The 16,790-nt window shown below is 52.2% G+C and overlaps 1 protein-coding gene across 8 annotated transcripts in view; it reads right to left on the reverse strand.

Moving 5' to 3' along the window:
- The window catches only part of ABTB3 (ankyrin repeat and BTB domain containing 3), a 262,019-nt gene extending 246,075 nt beyond the window's left edge, over positions 1-15,944 (reverse strand). For all 8 annotated transcript variants that reach the window (XR_009451115.1, XR_009451114.1, XM_059681746.1 and 5 more), the window contains exon 1: positions 14,262-15,944. Coding sequence is in view for 6 of the 8 variants with exons in the window: in XM_059681746.1 (XP_059537729.1) it covers positions 14,262-15,402 (1,141 nt within the window). In the remaining 2 variants the exon portion in view is untranslated. The remainder of the gene's footprint in view (positions 1-14,261) is intronic.
- Between the last annotated feature and the right edge of the window lie 846 nt (positions 15,945-16,790).

Here is a 16,790-nt window from a genome sequence, read left to right on the forward strand (position 1 = left end):
TGCCAGGGCCTGGCACTTAGTAGACGCTGAACTATTTCCCAAATGAAGGAGGAGAAGGAGAGATGGAGAGAGACCATCAAAACCACAAACAATGAGTCATAAAGGGGCAGATTGGACAAGGGGTTGCTTTATATTTACAATTCTGCATTGCCAATCTGATTAAACTGATTGTTCCCCTAATAGCGGATTTCTCCTGCCACAGGCAGCCAACACAGTGAGTGGGACAGCCTGCTGATGACACGCCAGGGGAGCAGGGTAGGAACCCAGGCTCCTGTACCCCCACTGCAGGGCCTTGAGTGAGTCTTGTTAGCTTCTCAGGGTCAGTGTCCTAGGCTGTGGAGTGAAACAAACAAGACTGATCTCATTGGTGGGATTGGAGGGACTAAGCTGAGAGAATATTGGAAAAGTGTTCAGCACAGATGCTAACACATGGCAGACCACAATGAACAGGACCAATTGTTAATCACAACTAAGGAAAGAGATCAAAGCCTTATTTCTTTTTTTTTTTCCATGACAGCGTGGCATTGCAGACACCAACCTAAGGATTCAGAGGTCCAGGCCCAGCCATGAAGTGAGGACTTTCCACTTTTAAAGTTCATCCGCCGGCAGCTGTGCACCCACGCATGCATCCTCCTGGTTCTCAGGTGTCTGATTTGCAAAATCGGCCTAACACCCAGGCGGAAGGCAGCGGGGCTGCGCCAGGAGAATTGTGCAGGCTTCTCCCAGCTCTAAGATCCAAGAGGTGAGGCAGCCGCAGCTTTCAAACTCTGAATTAGAGTGAGGGGCCGTCTCACAGGAAGAGAGTGGGTATAAAGGAATAATGAGCCTCCATTCCTTTCTGTTCTTCAAAGAGAAGCTAGCTTTGAAAAGAAGAGATTTTCAGGGCTGAGAATTTGGAAATGCAGGGGAAGACTCCCAGCCAGTTAGCAAATAGTTAGCACTGGGCTCTTGGTTTGCCTGTAAGTGAAGTTCCACTAATCAATTGTTCACTTCATAGGCCACAAATATGTATGCAGTGCCCACCACGCGCAAGCACTGTTCTAAGTGTTGGGGGTGATATTGGTGAATTAAACAGACAAATATCCCCGCTTGCAGGGAGTTTACAGTCTATGGCCACATGCATTTGCTGAAAAAAAAAATACATTTAACTTCAGACTCTGGGCCACATGCGGCCCATAGACATACAAAGATAATTAAGAAGCAGTCTGACCTATAAAGGTGAACAGGTGCATGGCCTATTCCGTATAACCCGAGGAGAGCTGCAATAGAGGTTTCAGAGGAGTGGAGAGGGCGACACCCAACAATAGCAGCTGCCACACTAAGTGCTTAGAGACATCGTGGTGTTTTGTTTTATCCCCAAACACCCCTTATTGGTGGGCACTCTTACAGGCGAGGAAACTGAGGCTGAGAGAGAAGCACTTGCCCAAGGGGGCCCAGCCAGGGATGACGCTGGGATGTGAACCCTTGCCGCCTGACCTCAGGCCCTTGGTTAGATAGCACAATGTACCACGGAGGACTCCTTTCCATAGCACCAACCAGACCAGACATCTGAGTGAGTCAATAATATACACGACACGAGTCTCCATCCGGGATTAGGAATTCAGATCCTTTCTGTTTATGTCAAGTTGGCTTAGCCACAACACTACTTTGGAAAAATAAACATATTTCTCTAATACAGAGGCAAGCCAGTTTTAAATGCCTGACCTAGGAGAGCCGCAGGTGAATGTGCCAACCTTGAGGAATGAAAGCAAGCGCTTGAGCATCAGAGGTTGGGAAGTGTCTGGCTAGACAGGGTTATTTTTGGTTTGGAGAAAGCTTTGACGGGTTGCACCTCTGCTCCCTGTATCAGAAATGCCACCTGGGAAGTGAAGATGCTGCATTGAAGGGGAGATAAAAAGGAGAGCTTTGTATCAGGAAAAAAAAAAAGAAAGCAGAATTGCCAATAATCATGAGGACGGGGAGAGGAGTTACCTTCAACTTTGAAGCATCTGGTATAAGATGGGGGTGAAAATACCTACCTGGCCTTCCCACAGTCACTCTCCCCTTCCTGTCTGCTCTCCACACTGCAATCTACATTGAGCTTTTTAGGACACAAATCTGATCATGTCATCTCCCGCCTTAAAACCTTTCAACGCACTCGAGTGTCCTTGGGAAAAGACAAATTCCTTAATCTGGCAGATGCTTGGTCCAACCCTACCCACTCCCCTCACTTCATTCTCCCATTGTAGCCACACTGGCCACTCTCCTCATCATGCTCTCTTCTGCCACAGGGCCTTTGCACATTCTGTTTGTATTCACAGAGTATTCTTCTACCCTTTCAACCAAATGAGCCACGCTTCAGCCTCACTCAAGCCTCACCTTCTTAACAAAGCCTTCCCTTTCTGCCGACTATATCAAGAGCCTTAGTAGAGAATCCTACAAGCCCATGCATCTCTCTTTTGTAGCAACTATCACAGGTGTAAAGTTACATCTGCATGGCCCTAACCGGTTTGGCTCAATGGATAGAGCGTCAGCCTGCTGACTGAAGGGTCCCAGGTTCGATTCCGGTCAAGGGCATGTACCTTGGTTGCAGGCACATCCCCAATAGGGGGTGTGCAGGAGGCAGCTGATCAATGTTTCTCTCTCATAGATGTTTCTAACTCTCTATCCTTCTCCCTTCCTCTCTGTAAAAAATCAATAAAATATATTTTTTTAAAAAAAGTTACATCTGCATGATTATTTGATGAAAAAACAGTGCACAACAAGCCTGCAATCTCCATGAAGACAGGGAACCATGTTGCTTAACGTCTAACACGGTGCCTATAGAAAAGGTCACGATGAATATAACAAAATCCAGCAATGCCAACATTTATTAAGCAATTTCTACATGCCCGGGCACTTCCCAACAACCCTATGAATTCGGTTTTATTATCATTCTCATTTAACAAAGGGGGAGACTGAGTCACAGAGAGGTTAGGTAACTTGCCCAATGCTGGGTTTTACACAGCTGGTAAGTGGTCAAACCCTGCAAGTCTGGTCGAAGCCTCTCACTTAATAAATGGAACAGAGTGTCTCCCTCCCCTGCTATGAACTGGACTCAACAGGAATGAGAAAACAACTTTTATTGTGTTCAGCCCGAATATGTTAGGGTTTATCTGATATAACAACAGCTAGCATTACCCTAACTAATAAGTGGGGTGCTTAAATATGTGGCATTGGCTTAGAAGTCAGATAGCGGGTTATTATATCAGAGACTGGAAAACGGGAGACCCCTGTTATGCAGCAGTAAAATTTTTGGTTAAACTATAATCTATGACAACTTAGAAGGCAGAACTCTTGCCTACTGAGCCGGTAAGCTCTCAAGAAAGAGATTTGAAAAAATAATGGTAATAGAGTTTGCTGGGTGTCCCTGGCTGAGTTTAGCATGGTATTCAAGAGAGGAACTCAGGCATGCATTAGCCAGTTTGCAAGTAAAACTGGAAAGGAGGAGTGGAGAGGTGAAAAAGAATGATTTCTAGACCCCAATTAACAAGGACTCATGTTAATTAATGTTTATAAAAAGAATGATTTCTGATTCAAGCAATCAGAAAAAAAGACTAAGAAGACTTTTAAGTGAAATATCAGACTCAGGGGATAAGCTTCCCAGCTAAGCCTCCTGGCCTCAAGGTAGCTGGCGTTAGGTTGAGAGAGAAAGAGAGGCATGGAGTTAAGAAAGCGAAGAAATAATGCAGGCTTCAGAACGGTCTAGGAAATAACTTTAGGTGTGGCTCCTGGCACACTAGACATCAGAGGGGAAGATTCCAGTTGTTCTGAGGATTGCATTGGCAAAATCTATACGCCTGGATTTCAAGTCTTTTACTGTTACAGCATTAAAACTTAGGCCTCAAAAGTTCAAGGGTGGGAACTAGGTAACAAAAGATTTAGAGCCTCAAGGAGACCACAGTCCCCGAGATCCATTGCAGGCATGGTCAAGAAGAACAAGGGACAACGAAAACCCTCCTACTGGACAGAGCCCGGGGCATGGAGAACAATGAACCAGGCACTTCCTGACGGAGGGCTTAAGCAAGGAACCTCACCCATTTCCAGGGCACACAGTGCTTCCCACACACGGTGCCTGCATGGCAAGATTTCATAACCACTATTAAGGGCCAGTGTCTTCCACTATTGTCTTTTCCTGCTGGATTATCCTCCAATATGGTATAGGGGCACAGATAACGTGTCTCTTTTGGCTCATGGGTCCCTGGACCATGAGGAGCCACCCTCCAATAGATAGGACAGAAATCCACCCAAAGTTCCTGAACTTGAAGTGGGAAGCAGGGATTGGACAGAATGTGGAAAGGCAAACATGTGTTGTGTGTAAGAAGAAAAATGCATATACATGTTTGGTGGCCAGGGAGCTGATGATACAGCTGGCCAATGATATATGGGCACAAGTGATGCGGTCCCTTGCAGGCTTAACCCATAATGACCTTTTTAAAAAAAAAATAAATATGTATTGTTGAAAGAATTACATATGTCCTAACGCCCCCCCCAATTGACCCCTTCTAGCCCCCCTGCACTCCCCCCCCACCGCACCTGTCCCCATCCCTTCATCACCCTATTGTCTGTGCTATGCATAGGTTATGCATATATGCATACAAGTTCTTTGGTTGATCTCTTCCCACCTACCCACCCACCCTCTGACTTTCTTAAGATTCTCCACACTCTTCTTCCTTCACCTGTTGGCTGGATGAACGTGCAGGAAGACACTGAAGGTCAGGTGTTGACAATAAAAAAGACAAACTCTCCATCAGTCTTGTTACCTAAATGACCCTCCTGCCTCCTCCCACTCTACCCCTCTGTGCCAATCTGAATAATAAATGACCTTCTATTGTATTAAGCTCCTGAAGATTTTGGGGTTGTCTTTTATAATAGCTAATGTAACTGTAATGATTATAATATATAAAGTTCTTAACACAGTGCCTGGCACATAATAAGCACTATACAAGTGTGGTTATTATTATTATTATGCCCATTTTACAGATAGGGAAACTGCAAGTTATGTTGTGTTCAACTCCAAAGTCAATTACTATTTTGGATTTACCACAGATGATAATCAGACCCATTTTTATAGGTGAGTTGGTGCCTGGCTCAAGGTCACAAATAATAGCAGACCCAGAATTAGAAGCCTTCCTCTTACTCAAAGGCCTTCAGGAAGCTCGCCCTGGACTCCAGGTCTCCAGGTTAGTCCCTCATTGTTTCATTTGATTAATTCTCTTTTATATGTCAGGAAACACCCTATTTGCAAAGGCCCCAGCACTGAACTGGCAAGTCTGTATAGAAAACCAAATAACCCTCCACTGACCCAAATTCCAAGTTTTAATTTACACCGAGCTAGTTAATTAAAAACCTGCTCTGTGAGCACAGACACTGCTGTGGCTGGCTCATGAGACAGCTTTTGCTGTTCTTTGTAAGGAGCAAGGTTTCTCCTGTGACATTTTTGTCCATCACAGTGACAATGCACCACAGAACAGCACAACCAGTCCAGGGACAGGAAAGCTGCCGAATAAGAATTTAGTGCAGAATCAGAATCTATGGGGCAACAGTAAAACAAAAGATCTGAAAATCACCCTACCCACCAAGCAAGTGTTGCAGAGACAAGGACTCATGTTAATTAATGTTTATAAAGTGATTGGGAATCCCTGAAATGAAAGAGACTATTCAAAAATCCCCAAAGCATTATTATTATCATCAGCCCGAATAATCTGTTTTTTTTTTAAGGAAGCCATTATTATCAAATACCTACTATATGGCAGATGTATTCACATACTTAATCTGATTTAATACTTTTAATCACTCTATGTGGTAGGTTTGAGTTTTCTTCCCTTTTTTTTTTTTTTTTTTTTTGGCAATCCTCTCTGTGCCAATGAGAAAACCAAACTCAGCAAAATTAAATCACTTTTTATAAAGTGGCAGAGCCAAACTCTGAGGCCAGAACTTTCTTAGTGTAAAGGTCTCTCCCTTTTATCATGCCACACTGCCTCTTCCAGACTCTTTCTGCACTTAAAACAAAAGTTCACTCAAGGATGCCTACGGCTTTTCTTTTTTTGTATGTCCTCTTTTTACTGAAGTATATTTTGCAATACAGTGAAATGCACATATCTAAAATTTACAAGGCAATGCATTTGGACAGAAGCATATACCTCTGAACACACACCCCTATTAATATAAGGGGCACTTCTCACACCCCGGAAAGTTCCCTGGTGCCCCTTCATTAACAATGCCTTTAAAGAATACAACAAATAAAATGAGCTACTTTCTGCCCTGCCAGCATGGTTCAGTGTCAACCTACGAACCAGGAAGTCATGTTTTGATTCCTGGTCAGGGCACATGCCCGGGTTGTGGGCTTGATCCCCATTGTGGGGTGTGCAGGAGGCAGCCAAACAATGATTCTTTCTCATCATTGATGTTTCTATCTCTCTCTTCCTCTCTGAAATCGATAAAAAAATATATTTTAAAAAATGAGCTACTTTCATTTGACCCAAACAATCTTTTTGTAACTTAGGCAGTGGTGCTGTGCCCATAGGGTCAATCCTTGAGGTGGGAACACTGAATTATTTGATGCTGGAATTATTGGGAAGGGGGGTCCATTAAAAATTTTGCATACTGATGGCTCTATCCACACTGAACACATTGGAACCAGTTAATCTGAATGAAACAGAAGTAAGGGACATGATTGTGTCTGGATTTTAGCCTCTACCATGTGTTAGGCACCAGACTGGAATACCCTTATATCCTATCTAATAAAAGAGAAACATGGTAATTAGCCGTACGTCCGCTACCCTTCCCATTGGCTAATCAGCGAGATATGCAAATTAACTGCCAGCCAAGATGGCAGCCCGGCAGCCAGGCAGCTTGAAACTAACATGAGGCTTGCTTGCTTCAGTGAAGGAGGAAACCAACGCTCCCCGCCTGCCTTGCCAGCCTCTGAACTTGCAGTTTGAAACATTGTTACAAATATAGAAGCTAAACAAAACCCCAGAAACCTGCTTTCAGCCCGCCAGGATCTCAGAGCTGGAGTTGATACAGTGTTTTGATAATAGAACCCAAACAAACCAGATGCCTTCTTTCAGCAGCAGAGGCCTCAGAGCTGGAGCCAGAGCTAAAGCTGGCCCAGAATTAAAAAAAGAAAAGAAAAAAAGGAGCACTTGGGAGCTTCAGTCACCCACCAGCCTGAAAACAGCCCTCAGCCCCTCACCCAGACTGGCCAGGCACCCCAGTGGGGACCCCCAACCTGAAGGGTGTGTGACCAGCTGCAAACAGCCCTCAGCCCCTTACCCAGGCTGGCCAAGCACCCCAGTGGGGACCCCCACCCTGATCCAGGACACTCTTCAGGGCAAACCAGCTGGCCCCCACCCGTGCACCAGGCCTCTATCCTATATAGTAAAAGGGTAATATGCCTCCCAGCACCGGGATCAGCGGAACCACGAGGCCTCCCAGCACCAGGATCAGCGGAGCTGAGAGGCCTCCCAGCACCGGGATCAGTGTGACAGGGGGCAGCGCCCAAACCCCCTGATAGCCCTGCAGCTCTGTGTGTGACAGGGGGCGGGGCCACAACCTCCCTATCCGCCCTGCTCTGTGCCTGATAGGGGGGACCTCCCCAACCCCCTGATTGCCCTGCGGCTCTGTGTGTGACAGGGTGTGGCACCCCAACTCCCCCCACCACCACAGGCCCTGCTCTGTGTGTGACCGGGTAACGCCATAACCTCCCCATCGGCCCTGCCCTGAGTGTGAGAGTGGCGGCGCCCCAACCCCCTGATCGGCCCTGTTCTGTGGGTGATAGAGGGTGGCGCCCCAACCCCATGATCCACCCTGCTCTGTGCGTGACAGGGGGGAGCTCCCCAACCCCCTGATGGGCCCTGCTCTGTGCGTGACAGGGTACAGAGCCCCAACCCCCTGATGGGCCCTGCTCTGTGCATGACAGGGGGTGGCGCTGCAACCTCACCATTGACCCTGCCTTGAGTGTGACAGGGGGCAGTGTTCCAACCCCCCAATCGGCCCTACCCTGAGCATGACTGAGGGTGGCATCGCAACCTCCCAATCCGCTCTGCTCTGTGCATGACGGGGGCAGCGCCCCAACTCCCCAATCGGCCCTGCTCTGAGCCCAACCAGGGGCTGCACCTAGGGATTGGGCCTACCCTCTGCCACCCGGGAGCAGGCCTAAGCCAGCAGTTCGTTATCTCCCGAGGGGTCCCAGACTGCGAGAGGGCACAGGCCGGGCTGAGGGACACCCCCTCCCCCTGGAGTGCACAAATTTTTGTGCACCGGGCCTCTAGAATATATATAATCTTATTTGGTCCTCATAATTATTGCTTTCATTTTTACAGCTGAGAACTCTGGGGCTCAGAGAGGTTAGAACACATACCTGAGAACATAGAGCTAGAAAATGGCAGCCTTGAAATTCAAAAGGTCTGACTTCAGAAGCCTTTACAGATGCTGATTACAGATGTTGATGGGCAAATTTTACATCCCAAAGATTTAATGGGCCAGTTATATTCATTCAACAAACAGTACTCAGCATCTACAAAGTGCTAGGTGTTGTGCTGGGTGATAAGGAAGGAGAAACAAAGACCAAAGACAGACGAATAAGACACCAGCTTACACTGGAAGTGCCAAGGTATGATGGGGAAACACTTAAAAGAGGGTCAGGATTCTTAAGGAATGGGGCAAGGGTGTGAAAGGGCCAGGTATGGGGAGTGGGGGAGGGGTTTCTCAAGGAAGGCCTCACAGAGATGCCAGAAAGATCATTCCTGAGCCAAGCCTTCAGGGATGAGTGTGAACTGGCCAGCTCAGAAGGGGTTTACCAGGTAACATGACTAGCGCATACACCAGCATGGTGAGACACTTCTGTCTGCTCCTTGTTTAGCTTTAACAAAATCAACCAAGCCAAATTTTAAAAGCCCAGAGAAATGCAATGCTCACTGGGAACCTCAGCTCTTCCAAACAGCTAAAAATCAACACTAATAAAACAAGTTCTAAAGAGTAAAACACTCACCACAAACCTCATGCCCTAACCCGTGGTCGGCAAACTGTGGCTCGCGAGCCACATGTGGCTCCTTGGCCCCTTGAGTGTAGCTCTTCCTGAGCCTTAGGAGTACCCTAATCTACACTAATAAAAGAGAAAAATGGTAATTGGCGTACCGCGCTACCCTTTTCATTGGCTAATCAGGGCTATATGCAAATTAACTGCCAACTAAGATGGCAGTTAACTGCCAAAAAAGATGGCAGCTAATTTGCATATGTAGGTACAATGCAGGGAGGCGAAAGGGAAAGCAGGAAGAAGCCCCCTGCCACTGACAGTGATCAGAAACCCAGGGGGGAGCTAAGAGGTGGGGGGCAGGGCAAAGGCAGCCCTGGGGCCGCCTTTGGCCAGCCCCCCAGCCATGATCGGAGAATCAGGCGCCTTTGCCGCCCTGGCCAGTGACAGCAGGAAGTAGGGGTGGAGCCAGCGATGGGAGCTGGGCACGGTCAAGCTGGCAGTCCCGGGAGCTAGGGGTCCCTTGCCTGGGCCTAAAGCGGAGCCCACAATCGCGGGGCTGTTGCAGCTGCGGGTCCCCGCTGCCCGGGCCGGACGCCTCAGCCAGAGGCGTCCTGCAGGGGCAGGGGCGGAGCCCCCGCGATCGTGGCACCCCCCGCTGCCACTGTGGGTCCCCGCTGCCCGGGCCGGATGCCTAGGCCAGAGGTGTTAGGCCTGGGCAGGGGCGGAGCCTGCAACCACGGGGAGCTGGGGGTCCCCTGCCCAGGCCTAATGCTTTGGCCAGAGGCGTTAGGCCTGGGCAGGGGCAGAGCCTGCAACCGCGGGGAGCTGGAGGTCCCCTGCCCAGGCCTGACACCTCTGCCGGAGGCCTCAGGCCTGGTCAAGGGGCCGATCTGGTGATTGGTGATCGGAGGGTGATGAGGGTCAACTCCTCTGGCCAAGGCATCAGGCCTGGGTGGGGGGCGGAGCCGGGGATTGGAGGGATAATGGTCTCCTTGCCCAAGCCTGAAGCCTGGGTCAGAGGCGTCAGGCTTGGGCGGGGGGTAGAGCAAGTGATCAGAGGGAGATGGGGGTCCCCTGCCCAGGCATGATTCCTGGGCCAGAGGCCTCAGGCCTGGGCGGGGGTCAGAGCCTGTGATCGGGGGGAGATGGGGGTCCCCTGTCCAAGCCTGACACCTCTGGCGGAGGCATCAGGCCTGGGCAAGGGGCAGAGCCAGCAATCGGAGGGGTCTGAGGGTCCCCTGCCCAGGCCTGACGCCTGGGCCAGAGGCGTCAGGCCTGGGCAAGGGGCCAATCCTGCGATTGGAGGGTGATGGGGGTCAACGCCTGAGGGCTCCCAGTATGTGAGAGGGGGCAGGCTGGGCTGAGGGACACTCCCCCCCCCCCACACACACACCCAGTGCACAAATTTCGTGCACCAGGCCCCTAGTTAAGTTAATAACAATGTACCTACCTATATAGTTTAAGTTTAAAAAATTTGGCTCTCAAAAGAAATTTCAATCGTTGTACTGTTGATATTTGGCTCTGTTGACTAATGAGTTTGCCGACCACTGCCCTAAGCCCACGCCTATGATGTTTTGAGAGTGACCAAGCCGTCATTTAAAGCCAATTGTCTTTTATTTTCTGAGTTGATTTCCACATGACTAGTTGCATGATTCCTCAGGCCTTGGCAGCAAATTCGAAGGGTGGACAGGTGCAAAGATGGCAGGAAGAAGGGGCAACCAAGATAGAAAAAAAAAAAGAGAGACCTGGAAAGATGAGTCGAGAAACTAGAAATTTGTCCTAGCCCAGTGGTTCCTAATGCCGCGACCCTTTAATACAGTTCCTCATGTTGTGGTGACCCCCAATTTCATTGTTACAAATTGAACATAATTAAAGCATAGTGATTACTCACAAAAACAATATGTAATTATATATATGTTTTCCGATGGTCTTAAGTGACCCCTGAGAAAGGGTCGTTCGAGACAGGTTGAGAACCACTGCCCTAGGCAGTTTGGCTCAGTGGATAGAGCATTGGCCTGAGGACTGAAGGGTCCCATGTTCGATTCTAGCCAAGGGCGCATCTCCAGAGGTGGGTGTGCAGGAGGCGGCCAATCAATGATTCTCTCTCATCATTGATGTTTCTATCTCTCTCTTTCCTTCTCTCTTCCTCTCTGAAATCAATAAAAATATATTTTAAAAAAAAAGAAGCTAAAAAATTCCATAGCTTCTTTCAGGACATCATTGTATAATACAGTACAATAGCTTCCTCAACTCAACAGGCATCTAATACGCTCCAACTGTGTACCAGACCCTCTCTTAGGCTTGGCAGGGGATGTGAAAACGTAAAACCCGGCACTGTCCAGTTCAGTTTGGTAGGAAAAAGGTGTATAAATTGATTCAGGAAGAATGTCAGGGTGTGAAGGGTCTCTTCACACTGTGTATGTAATAAAGGGCAGGAAGGGCTGCCTGAAGACAGGGAAGTCATTTGTCACTAAAGAGCAAGACACTTAAGGAAGATACTTAAGTTCCCCGTGCCTCAGTTTCCTCCTGTGTATAATGGGGATAACAGCAGTACCCTTTCAAAGCAATGTTGAAGATGAGATGGGTTGACATACAGAGTAGTGTAGGATGCCTGTCGTCATTGCCTATGTACCTCACTACTTCCTTCCTCAGTCCTTAGATTTGGTAATTGCTCAATAAATATTACTGGACAAATGAATTCACACATGAATGGGTAAGTGATGCTACTGAGTCAAAAGGGGAAAAAATTATTATGTAAGGCATTGAGCTCTTTCATAAGCCTTGCAGACCATGGAAAGACTGCCATGCAAACAGTTTAAGACACAGGTGTGACGTTTAAGGTATGTTTCAGACACGGAAGAAGTTAATCATTCATTCCTTCACATTTCTGCATAGATGGCCTGACATTTTAAACAAGCCCAGGAAGTGAGATGAAGAGATCACAATGAAATTAGAGGATATCTCATTCTAAGAGATGGCTGGAGGGGCCCTGAAACCCAGGAGTTAAGCTCTGTGGGAAATGCTGCGATGACAGCAAACCCCAGCCACCACACACTCACCCTGCCCAAAACCAGCGCTGTGGGATTCTCCTTCCTTAAATTATACTCACTCCCAAAAGGATAAACACAAACATTGTCTTTAAAAGATGTTAAAGATCATAAAAGTCAAACCAGCTTGAAAACATAGGCTACGAACACAAACAGATGGAGCTACAAGAGGACCTGGCGGTGTCTTACAGATCTCCACCCTTATTTTACAGATATGGAGACTGGGGCCCGGAGGAGGAGGAAAGGGAGTCACCAAAGTCATCATTTCCAGAGAATGGCAGACAGGGGTGGAGCAGGGGGCTTGGATTCCCAAGCTCAAGCCCTCTAAGGGGACTGCATCTTCCTGCCAAAGGAAACCTTGAGGAAAAAAATAAGAGGCGGTTCCAACTCCAGCAGGGGATACGGACTGGGGTGAGGAGGCCTTGGGGGAGGAGAGGCAGTAAAGAGTAAAGAATGACTGTGACGGGGAAGCTAAGAACAAGGCCGATGAGCACACGCAGTGGGAAGAAATGTCAGCCCCTCTGCACTTGGCGTGGGGCTTGGAACAATCCGGTCCAATCCAAGCGCCTGGTTTTTGCAGGTGTATCCAACCCCTTCTACACAAACACACGCAAAGACCAATGCCTGCTCCCAGGTGTTTTCGTCTCGGTCGGAATTTCTCGCGGGTGGGTAGGTGGGTGGGGAGGGAAAGCCTCAGAGATACCCTCTCTTTAAGGTAGCGCCCTCAGCCGGCAGCGGAGGAGGAAGAGCTCGGGCAAAGAGTCTATACCGGATCAACGCGGAAGTCGCGACCCGCCCTCCCCGCCCCCAACCCCCACCAGAACCACACACCCCCGCTTGGCTCCTTCCTTCCCCTCCCCCAACGGTGATCGGAGCCAGGTGAAGGGACGGAGAGCTGGAGGACGGGTTTCCGAAGGGCTTCTCTTGGAGACTCTGGCCCCGCGCGCCTGCTCGCTCCTGCGCGCACTCACAGGCACACCTAACACACACGCACGGCCGCGCACACGCTCGCGCTCATGTAGAGATTCACCAACACACACGCACTCGCATGCACACATCTGGTACCCCCAGAGGCCCGGCCGCGCCCGCCCCACCTCCCCTTCAGCCCCCGGGAAACGGACAGGCAGCAACATGAATGAAATCTGCCCAGAAAGACTGCATTTCAGCTCCAACCACGCAACCTCCGGCCAAACCGCCGAATAAAAACAAAGTTTTATTTCGCTTTTAGACTCTCCAGTTACGCTTCTACCATTTCCTGTGGAAAATGGACGCTTTGAAGTGTCTAGCTCGGCTTTCACAGACAGGACCGCCAGCTCGAGCTCTTGAAAACAAGAGCCCCCCCAGCCCCACCCCCTCCGCCGCCAGAACTGCAGGTTCAATCCCACCCAGCTTCTGCCTCCAAAACGGGGGGATGCGGGAAGAATGACAGAACCTGCTGGAAACGACGCCCTACACCGACACCTCCCCCTCCAGGACCCCGCCCCACTCCCATCCTGCCCGGGCCCCTGGTGGTGCTCCTTAAGTCAAGTGGCAATGGCTGCAGCTCCTGCCACACGGCTCCCCAAACGGCACGAGCTGGGAGGTCGAAATTGGGGTGGGGTGTCCATGCGCAGCACCCACCAGCTGTGCGCTCTGCCCCGGAAAAACTTGGGACCCATAAGTCTTCCCGCTGCACCTTCTCCCCACACACCCCTCTCCCCTGCTGTCTCAGCGACTAGCGAGCTGAGCTCTCAGGGGTTCTGCCTTTACGCCGCGGGGCCTCTCCACCAGGGGCCCTGACTGCCCCCCAAGGGTGCGGGGAAGTGTGGGAACCGGGCGGCGGAGGAAAGAAGGGCCTTCTCGAGAATTCAGGGAGACAAACTCGTGGGCTTGAGAATTTGGCATCTTCAAGGTCAAAAAATGAAGGCTCGGGCAGAAATATGGACTACTACGCGCAAAGGATCGCAAACCTGCCCCCTAACAGGGTGTTGGGTTCTTCGCAAGCAGGCAGGAGGCAGCCCCGCCCGGCCCTGCAGTGTGGGCGGAACCGCGCGCTCTCAGACCTGGGACCTCAGGAGCCGGAGCCCAGGAGGGAACAGGCGGGGTCCCCCCACCTCCAACTCAGCGGTCCCCTCCGAGGGACGGCCGCGGGTGGCTGGAACGACGCGGGAGGGGGGCGCGAGGCAAACTTGCCAGGAGAGTTGGCCGTGTTGAGTAGCACTCGCGTGGCCACTTACCGCTGGCGTTCTTCCCGCAGATGAGGTGCTGGTAAGGCTGCAGGAGCCCCCAGATCTCGGAGTCGTTGTTGACCGTGTGCTCCAGCGTCTCCACGGTGAACTTGGGCGCCTCGTGGAGTGTGTGGTGGTGATGGTGGTGGTGGTTGGCCGCGGCGGCCGGCGGGGGGGCCGCAGCTGGGGCATTGGCGGCCGGAGGGGCGCAACAGCTGCTGCTCCCGCTGGCGCTGCTGGCCGCGCTGCAGGCGCCGCCGCTCGCCGCTCCCCCTCCGGGTGCCTCCCGCTCCTTCTCCGCCGCGGGGGCCGCGTTGGAGCCCGAGCCCGGGCCTGGGCCGGAGCTGGAGGCCGAGCCGGGGCCGCTGCAACTCCGGGGCAGCCCCGAGGCCACGACACGCGCGTAGATGTCCCGGAACAGGCTCTCCATGCAGGCCGTCAGGTAGATGGCGGCGTGCTCGTGGATGCGCAGAGCCACGCGGCTGTCCACCATCCAGCGGTACACGCGGCCCACAGAGAAGGTGAGGCCGCAGCGCGCTGACTTGCCGCGGCCCAGGCGGTCGCCGCCGGCGCTGCTCATGTTGTAGAGGGACAGCGCGGCCAGCGCGGCCGCCGTGCAGTGCGCCGCCAGGCTCCAGGACAGCACGATCTCCATGGCGCTCTGGATTTCGTACTTGGTGCACTTAGCGAAGCGCAGGCTGAGGCGCTGCGCCTCCTTGGCGATGCGTACCAGCGCCCGGCTCACCAGCATCGACAGCTTGGCCAGCGCGTCTTTGGGCAGGCCGCCGGGGGCCGCCGGGCCTGCCCGGGGATCCCGCGAGCGCAGCAGCAGCGCCTCCAGCTCCTGGAGGGTCCAGGGGACCTCGTCGAGGTCCGGCAGCAGCCGCGAGCAGTGCTGGCCCGCGCAGTCCAGCCCTTCGGAGTCTTCCACCAGGGCAGTGTTGACGGTGTCAAAGCTGTTGTGCCGGCTGTGCATGGAGTCAGCTAGAGGCGGCCAGCCGCTCCCGCCATACGGGGACGCCGGGTGCGAGTCGGAACAGCACAGGGACAAGTTGGAGGAGCGCACCGAGTCCGCCGCGCCACCATAACCCGAGTCCAGCGTCAGATCCTCCAGCGTTCGGACTACGGGCTTCTTACCTCTCCTGGCCATCGCTGCGCCACTTCATGCTGCGGCCGCCGGAGAGCCGGGGGTAAGGAGCGGCGAGCGGCGGCGGGCGCCGGGGCGCGGGGAGAGCCGAGTCCGCTCCCGCTCGGCTCACTTTTCCACCAGCCGCTACTCCCAAGCGCTACTACTTTCCGCCGCCTCCCCGAGCCGCCGCCGCTGGAATGCACCCGGCAGACCCCGGAGTCATCTTCCAGAGTCCGGGCCGGAGCTGGGCGCACCGAAGAGCGGGCCACCGGGACTCGCCCCTTCCTTCCAAAATAAAATAAAAAGTATCTGACCTTCTCCTTCCTGGGCCCGGCCGGGTGCACAAGCCGCCGGGCGCCGCCTCAGTGTTCGTAAGACGGAAATCAACTCGGATGCCGCCGCCGCAGAAGCAGCTCCGGCGGCAGCTGGCTCCCAGCTCCGGGCTCCCGGCTCCCGGCTCCCAGATCCCCGCGCGGGGATCTCTCGGCGCCCGCCCGCCCGGCACTGAAGCGCAGCAGCGACCGCGGCGGCTGAACACCCTGGCCAAATCCCGCAAACCCGGGCAGCCTGCGGGGCGGGCGTATGTAAAGCAGGACCCGAGGAGAGCCAATGGTATCAGAGGATGCTAATTACCTCCCCTTTCTTTTTTTTAATTCTTCAGCTCCACGCATCCCCGCCCCTCACACACGCCCCCTGGCTGTAATCAAGGCGACAGGAAGCGGGGAGCAGCCGCCTGAGAATTGGGGGGGCCTATGAGAGTGTAGGGACGCAGAAGTCCCTGCTGCTGTCCCTGCCCCTCAGACTCCCAGCTTTGGTACCAGATCGGGAAGGTGGTAGGTTGGGCAGGTGATTCCGCCCTCACCCAGGTGCTCTGGCTGTTCATACAGCGTCTGCCTGGAGTCGCTGGGCCTGGCGCCGCGTTTCGGATTTCACGTCCTTTTTTCTTTACTACACGAAGCACGTTTTTTTCCTGCCTCTCTACTCTCCCTCACCTTCGGGTACCCAAACCAATGAAGGCGGCCCTCTTTCAGCCCGTTTGCCCCAGTGGAGATAAGAAACCAGGCGAGCTGAGGGGCCAGAGAGATGAGACCACTGGAAGGCCGAATCTCTGGACTGTAGCCGCCTGCCAGCAGGGCACATTAACTAGGTACCTTTCAGTAGCCAAGAAGACCCTGCACCCATCCTTCAAACCCTGGAGGGGGGCGGGGAGTGGAGGGAAGGCTCATGTCGCACTTTGCTGTCCTGGTGGGTATGGTTCCAGGCAGTTCAGCCTTTAAAAAGGTAAATTTGCACCGAGGGGAGTTTACTGTTTGACTAAAGACAGATACAACGTATATGCGTGGCTTGGCTGCATGTATGTCAAATGGCATCGGCTTGTTTGTCTCCACCCACCAGGCCAGAAACCATAT

This window comes from Myotis daubentonii, chromosome 2 (genome assembly GCF_963259705.1).
Source record: "Myotis daubentonii chromosome 2, mMyoDau2.1, whole genome shotgun sequence".
Classification (NCBI taxonomy): Eukaryota; Metazoa; Chordata; class Mammalia; order Chiroptera; family Vespertilionidae; genus Myotis; species Myotis daubentonii.